The sequence below is a fragment of the Nicotiana attenuata genome, chromosome 1, assembly GCF_001879085.1.
Source record: "Nicotiana attenuata strain UT chromosome 1, NIATTr2, whole genome shotgun sequence".
NCBI classification, from domain to species: Eukaryota; Viridiplantae; Streptophyta; class Magnoliopsida; order Solanales; family Solanaceae; genus Nicotiana; species Nicotiana attenuata.
In genome coordinates, this window is record NC_031989.1 from 94489876 (window position 1) to 94503725 (window position 13850).

Here is a 13850-nt window from a genome sequence, read left to right on the forward strand (position 1 = left end):
CTATGATAGCGCTAAATATATATATATATGAGGATCTTAAGTCTGAAGAAACAATTCAAATAGAATTGGTTTCATATGAAAGCCATGTAGTTTTGAACATGTAGTTCAAACACTTGAAAGTATAAGTCAATGGTATGTGCAATCAGTTTTCGATATCTTATATGTCTAGCATGACATGAAAACTTGATATGCATCTAAAGTCTATTATATGGCTTATATAACTTAACAATCCCTAAAGGATTTAAATTGCTTAAAGCATATAGAATTCATAGTCATGAAGTACTATATCCTCAATGCAATTTGTGCACAAATGTATCTTGCTATAACTATATGTATGATAATATGATAGCAAGAGTTTTCACCTCTATGTGAAGATATTGAACTGAAGATTCCAACAAGATCATATGAAGACAATCCATCTCTATCAAGAATGATGATTACAAGGTGCAATATATTCATTAAAGTTAATATGGCTGATTTGTTTATCAAATATCTACCAAAGATCTTTTGAAGATGGTGCACAAGATTGGAATGCAAATGCTTAAAGATGTGAAGTGATGCTCTCATGAGGGGGAGTTAATACGCGTTGTACTCTTTTTCCCTTACAAGGTTTTGTCCCACTGGGTTTTCCTTGCAAGTTTTTTAACGAGGCAACCAAAAGGTGTATTGTAGATATGTGTACTCTTTTTCCTTCTCTAGAATTTTTTTCCCATTGGATTTTATTTTAGTTAAGGTTTTAACGAGGCACATTATCTGTTGAATAGACATTCAAGGGGGAGTGTTATAAATAGAATTGTATTTATGGTGAATGTCTATATTTAGAGAGATTCTAGGGTTCATTGCTTGGTGGCTAAGTCACCTTATCCCTATCAATAGAGGATTCTATTCTATTGTAATTCATGCCAATATCAATAAGAATTCTTTCTTGCTTTGCTGTGCAATACTCCTCTTCTTCTTTTATTGTTTCATAACAACCTTCTACTTATGAATTTTTCCATTTGTCAGCTTAACTTTCAAGACCTGACCTCTGTAGATACTCTCCATCTGTCTCACAAAAAGCCTTTTCAAACAAGCAAAACCCAAACGAGTAAACGTCTCAAAGGCCAGCGCGTTACCGGAAAATTTCCTAGGTTTCGCCGTTGATTCCTTAAAAATCACCAATTGAACTCTCTAATAAACGATAATTGATCAAAGTGGGTGGTTTTCTTCTTCGCTTTTGCTGACTTTGCATAAATTGCAGTCAGTGTTTACTTCCAATGGAGGATCATCTTCAGATTTCTCCGGCCGGGGCAAAAACAAGTCCAGGGAAAGAGCAACAAGCCGCTGGAGTAGGCATACTTCTTCAGATCATGATGCTTGTACTCTCATTTGTGCTTGGTCATGTCCTTCGTCGTCATCGCTTTTATTATATTCCTGAAGCCAGTGCCTCTCTTTTAATTGGTACTCTTTCACTTCTCCTTTTTTCCTTTTGTGTATTGTTTAATTTTTTTCTTATTTTTAGCGTTTAAATTTCAGTTTCTGGGTTCTTATAATGTGAGTCTAAAAATGCTAATATGGGTAGGGTTTTCGCATTTCAATTTTCCATTTTTGTGTTCTGGGTTTATATAATAATGTATGTTTGAAAATGCGTATATGAGTAATGTTTTCCATAGTTTGCTCTTAATATACCATCGCATTTTCAAATTGAGGTACCTTTCACACAAAAAACCACTAGGTGATTTTTCTCATCCGAAAAAGCTGGATAGGTGTTCCAGTAAGTTAACAACATGGAAAAAGCAGTACTTATTACTTGGAGGCAGACTCACTTTCGTAAGTAGTGCGTTGGATGGGATTCCAACGGATCTGATGTCTCTGTTTCAGTAAAGAAATTGAACACTATTAGGAGTGACTTTTTATGGGAAGGAAATGCAGAAAAAAGAAAGAATCATGTTGTCAAATGGCAAAATGTGATACTGATAAGGAGGAGGCATGGGGGCCAGGAACTTGAGACTACACATAAAATCCTATTATATAAATGGTTGTGGAAATATAATGATGGAAAAGTAAGCATTTGGAAGAATTTGATAAATGTGAAAGCTCTTCAAAGGGTGTCCCCCTGCGTGTCAAAGCTCTTCAAAGGGTGATATCTGGAGTAACATCAGTAGACTATGGAATCATTTTCAACAATACACTAAACTGAAACTGGGCTATGGTGTCAGAATCAAATTTTGGACTGATGTGNNGGGGGGGGGGGCGTAAGTTTGAACATTAAATTCCCTACCTTATACAACTGCTCCACCAAAAAAGCAGGGACTGTTTCTGATTTTTATTCTCCTAGTGGGTGGCAGCTAAATTTTCAAAGAGATTTTAATGATTGGGAGTTGGAAGAAGTTGGACAATTATTTCAAATACTGGAGATGGTGGTGGTTGAAGAAGCTAGAGAGGATGCCATGGTTTGGACAGATAGAAATGAAATGAAGTATTCTGTTAAGAGCTGTTACACTCTTCTCCAAAAACAATGTGATTATTTATGTACTGAATTGGCCATGGAAAATGCTATAGAGAACCAAAGCACCTATCAAAGTGGATTGTTTTGGATGTGGTTGCTATTAGAGAAGCCTGTTTAACTCAAGATAATCTACAGAGAAGAGGCTTTCCTTAAGCAGCAGGTGTTATCTATGTGAAGAATCGAGAAAGCTTGGAGTCGGTAAATCATCTTTTTATTCACTGCAAAGTTGCTAAGGAATGCTGGGAGCTCTTCCTGAATCTTTATGATGTCATTTGGGCTGTGCCTTCATATATTAGGAGTCTAAGTCAAGCAAGTGCAAAAGAATAAAGTCTCAGAAGCAGCTTTGTAGGACCATTCCCCTGTGCCTTTTCTGGACCATTTGGACAGAAAGAGATAGTGTTTGCTTTGAGAATAAAAAGAATAATATTTTTAGTCTTAAAAATTTATATCTGCATAATCTGTTTTCTGGTGTACCAGGTGTTTATCAGAAAGTATGGACCAGTATCTGGAATTTTTGGATTAGGGTGTTCTCTGTAGGCTCTGTTTTGCACTCTTGTGTACCCTTTTGGTATACTTTTTATTAATAATACTTTACCTTATCAAAGGGAAAAAAAATCTTTTGGTGGGTAGTTACCTGGTACTTGTGCTGGTGGGAGGTAGCAAGTTCCGGTGGAATAGTCGAGGTACACGCAAGCTAGCCCAAACACTTCCGCCATAAAAAGAAAAGAAGAAGAAAAAAATGAGGTATCCTTTTAGCTGGAATTTGCCGGGAATGTTGTTGCGCCAATTTGACTTTGCTGTCGTGGGCAATTGTTTAAGAAGTCAGTGGAGCAAAGTATCCATCTAGGCTTTGTCGACGAGTTGGGAATTTAGTTGTTGTTGGTGCATTTACGTTAGGCCTAGGAGTCTTGTTAGTTTGGTTAGAGCTCTGTATATTAGTGTGTTATCTAGCTTTAGAGAACCCATAAATTGAGTATTAGAATGAATGAGACCCAAAGGGGGCAGAGTGAATAGAATATTCACATAGCTGAACTCATCTAGTTTGGGATTGCGATATTTTGGTTTGGTTGATGTTGGTAATAGTTCATTGTTCTAGTGAGTCAGTAAAATGCAATTCGAGTACTGTATTTTGAAGGTTGTTCAGTATATGCTATTGACTTGATCGATTGAGGTACCCTTTTATCTTGGAACTTGCTGAAATTTATGTTGCATGGATTTTCTTTGTGGCAGGTTTGATTGTAGGAGGATTGGCTAATATATCAAATACAGAAACAAGCATTAGGTAATTTTTTGAATTTTCATCACCATTTGGTTCTTGAAGATTTTATTTATTTCTACAGATTCTTGTTGCTGGACTTTTGACTCTTTTTATTTTTTTCCTTTTGCTTCTTGCTTGGCAGGGCATGGTTTAACTTCCATGAAGAGTTCTTCTTTCTCTTTTTATTGCCACCGATCATATTATATCCACATTTAGATTCTTTCTTGCAGAAATTTTCTATTGTTTTCGTTCTACGTGCCGTAGTTAAATATTCAGCTTCTTCGTGAATTTATTTGCAAAAGTTCTTTTCCTTGACCTCGTTTGCTTACTCAGTCAGGATTTAGTCTATCACCTGTAAGTTTTCTTCTCTTGTTACTTACTTGATATGCAACCTCCTTTTGTTTTTGCATTGCTTAACATTATGGCTTTTATTGATGCTGTAAGCAGAAACCGTTCTTTTCAAACTTTGGAGCAATTATCACTTTTGCTATTTTAGGAACTTTCATTGCTTCTATTGTCACAGGCATTCTGGTGTGAGTACTGCTTGCGTCTATGATTTTCTCTGTATTATCAGTTTCCACGCTCATATAATTAATTTATTGTGAATGCAAATTTTGCAGTTACCTTGGTGGAGTTACGTATCTCATGTACAAACTTCCATTTGTCGAGTGTCTGATGTTTGGTGCTCTTATATCGGCAAGTGATCCTGTCACTGTTCTGTCTATTTTCCAGGTTAGTCTCTCTTTATTGGCATTCTGCACAGTTCTAGTCAACTGCTTTGCTTCCTGTATTAGACTAGGCATTTTTGACTGTCTTCTCTTTTTTTTTTTATAATTTAATTTTTTGTTTGTTTGGTTTTGTACAATTTACAACATATGTCAACACAATAGAATCCATAAAAGGAATTCCTTCTCATTATCTAAAAAAAGCACTTTTCTGGTGACATCTATACTATTTACAATGTAATGTCATTGATCATGTTAGCCCTTCAGTTCTGTGTATATGAACGCCAGCAGAAGGCCGACTGAGTAAGGAGTAAGAGATATGTTAGATCAATGTACTAATTTCCACGGCCCAAAACTGGAAGGTTGTGACCCGCACTTTGCGAGCAATCTAACCACCAAGCGAACCTTGACTGACCTAAGTCAAACAAACAATGGGACTCTGGGCGGTCCCGTACCATCAGATGACATGCAACAATTCTAAGAAAAACTGTGCCGAGTCTCAAACTTGGCTCAATGGCCTAATCACATAATAAATGGGTCCACTAGAGACAAACCATAACATACTAGCCAACTTGTCCACCGACAGTGGACGTGGAGTAGGACCAGTTGGTGGAGCATCTACCTGAAGCATATAACTGAAAATGGGTGCAACTTAAAAGTGTAAACAAAATAAGATAGACCACTAAGACCTCCACGAAGAAGTGTGAGGATCACTAGTGCCGCCTGATCAGTATCGTGCTCAAGCATCTGCTACTATGTCTGATTTTAAGATAACTCTGAAAGCTCTGCATTACTTTAACTTTAGATGCAACAGTTAGAAGAACATTAAGACAAGTTCTACTCTTATTTTATGAATGACAAAGGTAGAGAAAATCTTAAACACTGAAGATGGATAAGTTTTAGAATAAGTAAAATATAGCACTGATGTGGCACATTCCTTTGCTTTGCTTTTTTTAAAATAATCAATTTTGGTATCTGATCTGTTGACTAGCTTATATTTATTTATTTTTGATAAATAAAACCTTTTTGTATTATATATTGTTAGCAACTGTTATCTCTTTTTGCCGGATTTGTTATAATTTTTATACAAGTAACTATTTCTCTCTTTACCAATTGATTATCTTTCTGATATCTCTCTTTGCCAACTTATGTGATGCTGGCTTTTCAAAACTTTCAAATTGATATAGCTAGGTCTACTGTTTCATCATTGGCTAAGTGTACTGTGCTTTTGTTGAATGAGTTTTTCTTTAACATTATTGTAGGAGCTTGGCACAGATGTGAACCTATATGCTTTAGTGTTTGGGGAATCTGTTTTAAATGATGCAGTAAGTCCTACGCATTCTTATATGAAAAATTGACATTTCACTATGGCGATTACTTGTTTTCCCATTGGCACTTTAAATTTTGTATTTGCTATTTATCCCAAAAAACAAGGTTATGTATTTGTATCTTGTGTATTTATTTCTTTGTTTTTCTTTGTATGCTGCACACTTGGAAGATGGCAATTTCGTTGTACAGGTTAGTACACGTATGCTTAACAATTGCTGTGGATTTGATTTTCAAGGAGCACCTGCACATATAAATAGAGCCAGATGGATTGAAAATCAGGCACTGGATTGTTTTGTAGGACAATGTCATTGGTCAGAAGCAACATGTCAACCGGTCAAAATTACTTCATGATAACTGTCCGGTTTTTTGAAACTTTTATGGGCTCCTTGTCAGCTGGTTAGTATCTTCTACTGTTTACTTTTTTCCTCTCATCTTCTTCTCTCAGTGAAAGCTAATGTTGGCATAAGAAGAGAAGGTCAAGCAGGTGTTGTTTTTAGGAAAACAAAACTATTTGAACTATTCCAATTATGTCATTTTCTGGAAATGCCCGAGACCAAGAGATGCTCTCTTTTTAAGCAGTCTGAATAGATTCCGTTGTAACTGCTGGAGCCCAGAAATTTATCCAAAAAAAAGAAAGTCAAATGAAACTTCTGGAGTCAGTATTTGTATGCATTTGTTCTAAGATCAGTGATTATTTCTTAATAATTTGACTTCTAGCTTTTTTTTGGAGTCAACTAACTGCTTGCTGCTATGATTCTACAGGTGTTGGAGTTGGATTTGTTTCTGCTTTGATATCCTTCATGTTCTACTTTCTTCCGATGGTGCAGCTCATGCACAAAAAAAATGAACCAGGAAGGGGTTGCCTTCTTAATGATTTATAACCAAATTCTCTATGTCTTCTAAAGATTACGGTGCCTCTATGATCGCTAATTGTTTCAATGCACCATGATGGTTATTTAATAAGCTCAAAGGTTCTACTGTATTTTGTTATATTTATTTACCTTTATATCCTGCATAACCAAACAGCAGTGGAAGTTATTCATCTTCTCATTCTCTCAGCCTTTACCTTTTTGGTCTTTTCATTCTCTTCTGTTTGTTGTCCACTTCTTTTACTCTTCAAATTATGAAATGTGTATTTGATGCTTTCTAGCTCATAAAAGCGTTGTGTTTCCTTGACTCCACACACCTTTTCAAATATGCTGGCTTGGATATTGACAAGTAAGTCAAGTATTTTATAGCTTTTCACAGCTTGATCTATTTCTGACTGTGATTATACTGATGGTATTTCCACGAATTCCATTGGCAGTCTTCAGAACTTGGAGAGCTGTTTGTTTGTCCTCTTTCCATATTTCTCGTAAGCTACTACATCAGATTCCCTCAATTTTCCACATTCTATCTTGTTCTTGTACCTGGCATGTAATTTATCGTTAACCATCATCTTTCAGATATATGCTGGCAGAAGGACTTGGTCTCTCTGGCATAGTGTCTATATTGTTCACTGGAGTCGTAAGTTCTCATCTATCGTTTCTCCATTTTTTTTCATTTTCTAATTTCTAAGATATGTGCTTAGTACTTCTGGATTTGGTTTTGTAGGTTATGAAGCGCTATACGTACTCAAATCTATCAGAAAGTTCACAGCGATTTGTGTCGGCATTCTTTCATCTGATATCATCATTGGCTGAAACCTTTGTGTAAGTTGGGCGTTCAAGTTCTTGAGGATTTGTGATATTCCGTACTTCCCATTTTGTTAAATATCTTCAGTAAATGCTTGATTTTTTGGTTTAATGTGCAGATTTATATATATGGGATTTGATATCGCAATGGAAAAACATAGCTGGTCCCATGTTGGATTTATTTTTTTCTCAATTGTATCCTTGACATGTAGTCTTTTTTATATAGAAACTCGTTCTTAATGTTATTGTGAATCGACCTTTTTTCCCTTAACTTCTTGTTCCCCCCAGTTGTTCATTGTGATTGCAAGGTATGTTTGTTACTCTGTTTTCTTATCTGGGATTACCCTTGGCTACATGGTTTTATCCCTGGCTCATTGTCCCAATGCTCTATATTTTCCCCCTAATTTGCATTAGATTGGATAGAATGATCACGAGGTTGTCCATACATAATTTGCTAATCTTTTTCCTCTCTTTCATCAAGGGCTGCCAATGTGTTTGGTTGTGCATATTTGGTGAATCTTGTACGACCTCCACACCGGAAGATCCCAGCAAACCATCAAAAAGCACTCTGGTACAGTGGTAAGTGGTGAAGAAATTATTTTTTCAACCTACGTTTTGGATTTTCAATTCTAATTTGACTCATTATTGATGTGGACATATAGGTCTTCGAGGCGCTATGGCTTTTGCCCTTGCTTTGCAGTCAGTCCATGATCTTCCTGAAGGACATGGTCAGACAATATTCACTGCTACCACTGCCATTGTTGTATTAACGGTAGGCAAACTAACTCAAGTTTTGATTTACTTCTTATTGATGGCCTAATATGGGTGAACGAACTATCCAGAGACAAGCAGTAAAGAGAAACTAATTGATAAGCTGACTCTTATTTTGTGGGCGAGAAAGTGTTGATTGAATGAGTACTTCGATACAAACATTGAAGTCAGATTAACAGCTGCAAATTTTCTTCCTTTGCTAATTGCAAGCATTAGAGTTGCTGATCCAAAACTTTTGTGCCTTTGTTTTTCTTTTAATAAATGAAAGAAGGTAAAATATATTTTTCCAGCATCAAGTGATTGCGGGGCCTGTGCATTACCAAATACTCCCTCCATTTCAATTTTAGAAGAGTTAGTTTGACTTGGCACGGAGTTTAAGAAAAAAAAGGCTTTTGAAACTTGTGGTCATAAAAGCTTAAATGGTAAAAGCTTTGTGGGCCATGACATTTGTGTAGTTATACAAGCTTCTCATTAAGGGTAAAATAAAGAGTTTAAAGTTAAATTATTTCTAATGGTAGAAACGTGTCATTCTTTTTGGAATGGACTAATAAGGAAAGCGTGTCATCTAAATTGAAACAGAGGGAGTAACAAAAGCTCGGTTCTTTTACTGCACGTAATGAACTGAGAGATTCTATCATTAAACCTGTATCATGTACATCTGTCTCCCAATTCAAAGATGATAGCAAAAATATACGTCTAAATTTAGTGCAAGGATTGCTTCTTCCTTCTCAAATTCTCTGGTTCCGCTCTTTCCAATCCACCCACCAAATGGTTGCAGGGATTGTATTCAGTGTTCCATATCTCCTATTCTGCTTTCTTATGCTCTCCTGAACCAACACTGTAACAGCTCTTTTGCTTGGCATACACATGAAGTTCCAGTGGGTTCAGCATCACGTCCCATAATTGCTTGTCAGTCTGCAGTGGATGAATAAATAATTTGTATCCTCATATCCTTCCTCAGAAAGCACATATCTGTTGCATATAACAATTCCTCTCCTTTATAAGTTTTCCGTTGGACATGCTTCGTGTGCTACCCGCAATGGAAACATTCCCCTGTAAGGTGCTTTATTTTTCCAAATGAGCTTCCATGGTCAGCCAGCATTTGTTTGCTGGACAGAAACCTGTATGCTGAATTGTGGAATGGCGACTTCTGCTTCCTTTCAATATCAAATAGTCTGGAATGCCTTGTGATATTTGAGTGTTGCTGATGTGCTGGAGTAGTTGGCAACTTCGCATATGCTCTCTAGTTCCCAATCATTGAAGTGTCTCCTGAGTTGGATGTCCTGCCTTTGTGTTGATCCGTGTTATTTTTTTTATTCCCAGCCCTTCTTTTCTGGCTGCCCTGGCAGTATTCGAGTTGACCAATTTTATGTGTTTCTTCTCCTGTTGTGACCTGCTATAGATATTCCCCTCAGTTTGTCAATTCTTTTCTCTACCTATTTGAACATTGGAACATGGACAAGGTTTAAGTTGGCAGCGCATCCAGCACAGAATTTATAAACACCATTCTGTTTCCTAAAGAAATTATTTTCTTTTCCAATCCGCCAATTTCCGTTCACATTTTTCCTAGACTGTTTAGCTTTCGATTTATTTTTAGTTTTTTCATAGGTCACAAGATTGGTTGGGGCATTAAAGTACCTGAAGCAGCATTTTAGCATTTGCTAGCTTCTTGTTATGCTGAAAAGATACGATAGCCTGTGGACAGGAGTGCCTCAGGGGTCATAAATTTGGAATTGAAGTTAATGGAGCAGTAGTCTAGTAACCGCATGCCATATGATACTAATAAATTTTGGGCAGCAGAATGGTTAGTAGGTGATGAGAGAATTTGACTTTATATTTTCCTGAGATATGGAGAAATAGTATCAGATAAATCATTTCTACAATAGAGCAAGTCTTCCTGTTGAAGAAATATTGCGAGAAGTAAAACATGGTACTTTGTAATGGCGACACTAATTGCTCCCAAGGAAGCAGTTCTTCCTTGATTGTGGTTAGGAAGTTTGCTTTGAGATGTGGAGATTGACCAGTCAACTACTAATAATACGAGAGGGTGTATTTAGAGTTTAGGAGCACGTACGTTTATAAGACCATCTCCAACCCTAACACCAAATTTCACACCAAAATGGTGTAACACCAAATTTACTCCAACCATTACACCATTTTTTACACCAAAAAAGAATATTTCTTCTCTCTCTTCTATATTATATTATTATCCTCTATTTAAATTTCATTTTTTATTTCCTTCAAACAAATTCTGTCTTTTTTCTTTTTTCCATATTCATCACATATAATTCACATTCACCACTTATATAATCTTTTATTACAAAATTATTTTAAAGGATAAATCAACTAAAAGTGAAATCATTGATAAAAGATAATTAAATAAATATTACATCATAGTAAAATTATAAAGATCTTAATATAAAAATTAATTATATACACAATATATGATAAATTAAAAGTCCAAAAAAATAAAAAGATGAATAAAATAATATTAAATCAAATTTGGTGTTGATGAATCGTGTCGCACCAAATTTGGTGCGACACTATTCACGCACTATAATGGTGCAAGATTTGGTGTTCAATTGGAGCAAAAAAACACAAAATTTTACACCAAATTTAGATTTGGTGCAAAAAATAGTGCACCCTTGGAGATGCCCTAAGGAAGCTGTTGAATTTGATTTTCTATAATTGTTGATGAGAAGATGGGATGCATACACGAAAAAAAGAAGATAGGAGGAAACATGTATCTACATAAAAGAAAACCCTGGAAGTCTAACAATATACACCGAAAGACTTTTATATTCGTAAAAGGAGAGATGATTAACATTTCCGGACAGGGACAGGAATAACCTTTAGGCTTTGAGGGTGTTTGGATTGGCTTTTAAGCTGGTCAAATGAGCTTTTAAGCTCTTTTTAGCTTTTTTAAGTGTTTGACAAAAGCAAAAAGTGCTTAAAATAAGTTAAAAACTGCTTAAAACAAGCCAAAAGCAATAAGTTGGGCAACCCCAACTTATTGCTTTTTGGCGTAAAAGCTATTTCTGCTGAAAAGCTACTTTTTTTTAAGTCTATCCAAACGGGCTCTTTACCTGTTACCTGACATCAGAAGGCTTCTATCAAGACCAATGTAATACCATTCCATTACATAGTTTATGAGATAACCAACGAAAGGTTAATTTCACATATATCATCCAACTTTCAGTTTTTGTTTTGTTTTTGGATGACGAGAAATCCGTCTGGGCCAACTCTTAGGACCAACTGCAGCCTTCGACACTCGGGGATAATGGGTCTGCGCCTCTACTCTTCTCCACTTAAATATATCATGTTTCGTTTGCATGGTCCAGGGCTTGAACCTGTGACCTAGGTCATAGGTCCCTCGACCTTTGCCACTTGAAACCCCCACCCCCACCCCCAACCACACACACACACAACCCCACAACCCTGGCCATAGATTTTTGGGTTTTTTTTTTTTTAGAGATATAAAACTATTTTTTTGTAACGGAAAAATAACTCAACTATGCCTAAATGTGATAGCCTAGTTGTATTTCGAGGGACCAGCTTTAGCATTTTTGGCGTTTTTTATTTTTTTATGATATAGAGGCGTATTTGAGTTGTTTTTCCAGTACGGAGATTAGTTTTATGACTTTGAAGCAATAAACTAAAAGTTGCACGACCATGCATTTTTGTTTGCAATCAAAAGGCCAACCACATGCCTGCGCAAGCAATGCCTGTGGTTATTCTTCCCGAGTTTGGAGAGACTTGGAAGGGGTTATCGAACTCCTCACTAACCTTAACCATTCAATGGGTGAATAATATCACTTGATCATTTAGTGTGTATGCTTTTCTCTAGGAGATTTTTGGTTCATTGCATTATAAATGGGATATACGGTGTAACAATATAATGGTTTTATACACCCTATTCAGTGCTATTCTTATACACCCTACGAAACAACCCCTAAGGCTTCTGTAAGACCATTGTAATTCACAGTGGCACTATCTGAAACCACAGGCTTTTCTAACAACTGGTCTTAATGTATGTGCGAGATAAAGGTAAACAGAAGTCTAACATTACACACAGCTCTAAAGATCATTGTATTAGACAGTCACTTAGAGAACTCTATGTTGGAGTAGAATTAGAGAACTTTATCACGAAAAAGAGAAAGAACAAGAAAAAGCTGATTAGAAAAGACAGACACGAACTGGTGGTGAATAATGTCTGTGTTCTGCGGAAGCCATGCACTCTGACATTTTCCAAATATTGATTCATTTAAACTGATTTTTATCGCTTTACTTCCATTTTGATTACTATTACTCTCTTGTACCCATTCTTCCTTCATACTGGATGGATGATCTCTTCCACAATATCTTCTGGATATAATCTAATCAAACTGCAACTTTTCAGGTTTTGATTATTGGAGGATCAACAGGAACCATGTTAGAAGCCTTGGAAGTTGTGGGTGATGGTCATACTGGCTCCTTGGGTGAAGTAAGTGTATTAGCAATGCTGTTTTCCAACAGTGTAATAAGTTGAATTCTGCTCAATGCACTAATACTTTTTCCTGCTCTTTTCTGACTTTAGACCTTTGAGGGGAACAATGGATATATAGCTCCTTCTTATAGTGATGAATCTTATGATGGTGAATCGTCATCAGGGAACAGGTTCAGGATGAAACTTAAGGAGTTCCACAAAAGGTAATGTTTATTTGCTTGTGACACAATGTAAGTGTAGGGAGATTTGAACCTTGGTCGCCTCAACGTTACCAAATCATCCCAGCTAACTAGCTAGTGGGTTTTACTGCTGGGAGACACAGGTGGTCCTCATCATTTCCCGTCTTTTAATGCATTTTATTTTCTCCAGCACGACTTCATTTTCAGCACTGGACAAAAACTACCTCACTCCATTCTTTACTACTCAAGGTGGAGATGAAGATGAAGGTAATCTGCGCTTTATTTACACTCTATAATGTTTTGAGGACTTGATATGAGAACCGGACTATTTCTGTTAACACGCTAGTAGCCACTTGCCTACGTTTCTTGTTGTGCTCATAAATTATTTTGTCTAATCATATATACAACGAATAACTCGATAAGCTCATGCAAATCACTTTCTACAAGCTGTAGAAGCTCAGGCAAATATGACTTAATTTTTCCTGCTACACAGATGAGCCAATTATGCACAGCTCCAGAAGGGGTGTTTATGATGGCCACAACTGACTTTCAAAGACCACAGTCAAATTTCCAGATAACAAGACTCGTACAAACTACTTTTTGCTGCAAAGATAAAATCAACTTCAAGCATACTCTGCAGACCAATGGGGATGAGTGGCTTGTTGATTGTAATTATGCATCAATTATGACGAAAAAGTTTAGATTCTTTAGGGGTACAAAAAGAAATAATAGATGGTATCAGTATAGGAAGTTCAGGATTAAGCATACATAGCAGAGCAAAGCTCCTCATATATTGTATATGAATATGAATATTCAAGCCAGGATTAGGACCGGAAAAAGGATTCCATTGAGAGTGGCTTGTATGTGCTGAAATAGCTATACTATTCGTTCATCTTTAAATTTTACAGGTTAATGCAGGTCTAAAAATGTTTTATCTCTAA

General features: G+C 36.3%; 1 protein-coding gene across 1 annotated transcript; it reads left to right on the plus strand.

Annotated features, from left to right (window-relative positions):
* On the plus strand, nt 957-13850 carry LOC109230706 (sodium/hydrogen exchanger 6-like). Its single transcript, XM_019396113.1, has 23 exons — nt 957-1130; nt 1241-1440; nt 3719-3770; nt 3889-3948; nt 4076-4100; nt 4194-4279; nt 4367-4478; nt 5734-5796; nt 5970-5989; nt 6099-6196; nt 6563-6591; nt 6987-7018; nt 7107-7154; nt 7246-7306; nt 7394-7491; nt 7593-7668; nt 7762-7781; nt 7955-8052; nt 8136-8245; nt 12644-12727; nt 12821-12933; nt 13100-13176; nt 13403-13850. Exons 1-23 carry the CDS (start codon nt 985-987, stop codon nt 13453-13455), a joined length of 1761 nt encoding a protein of 586 aa, XP_019251658.1. The 5' UTR covers nt 957-984; the 3' UTR covers nt 13456-13850.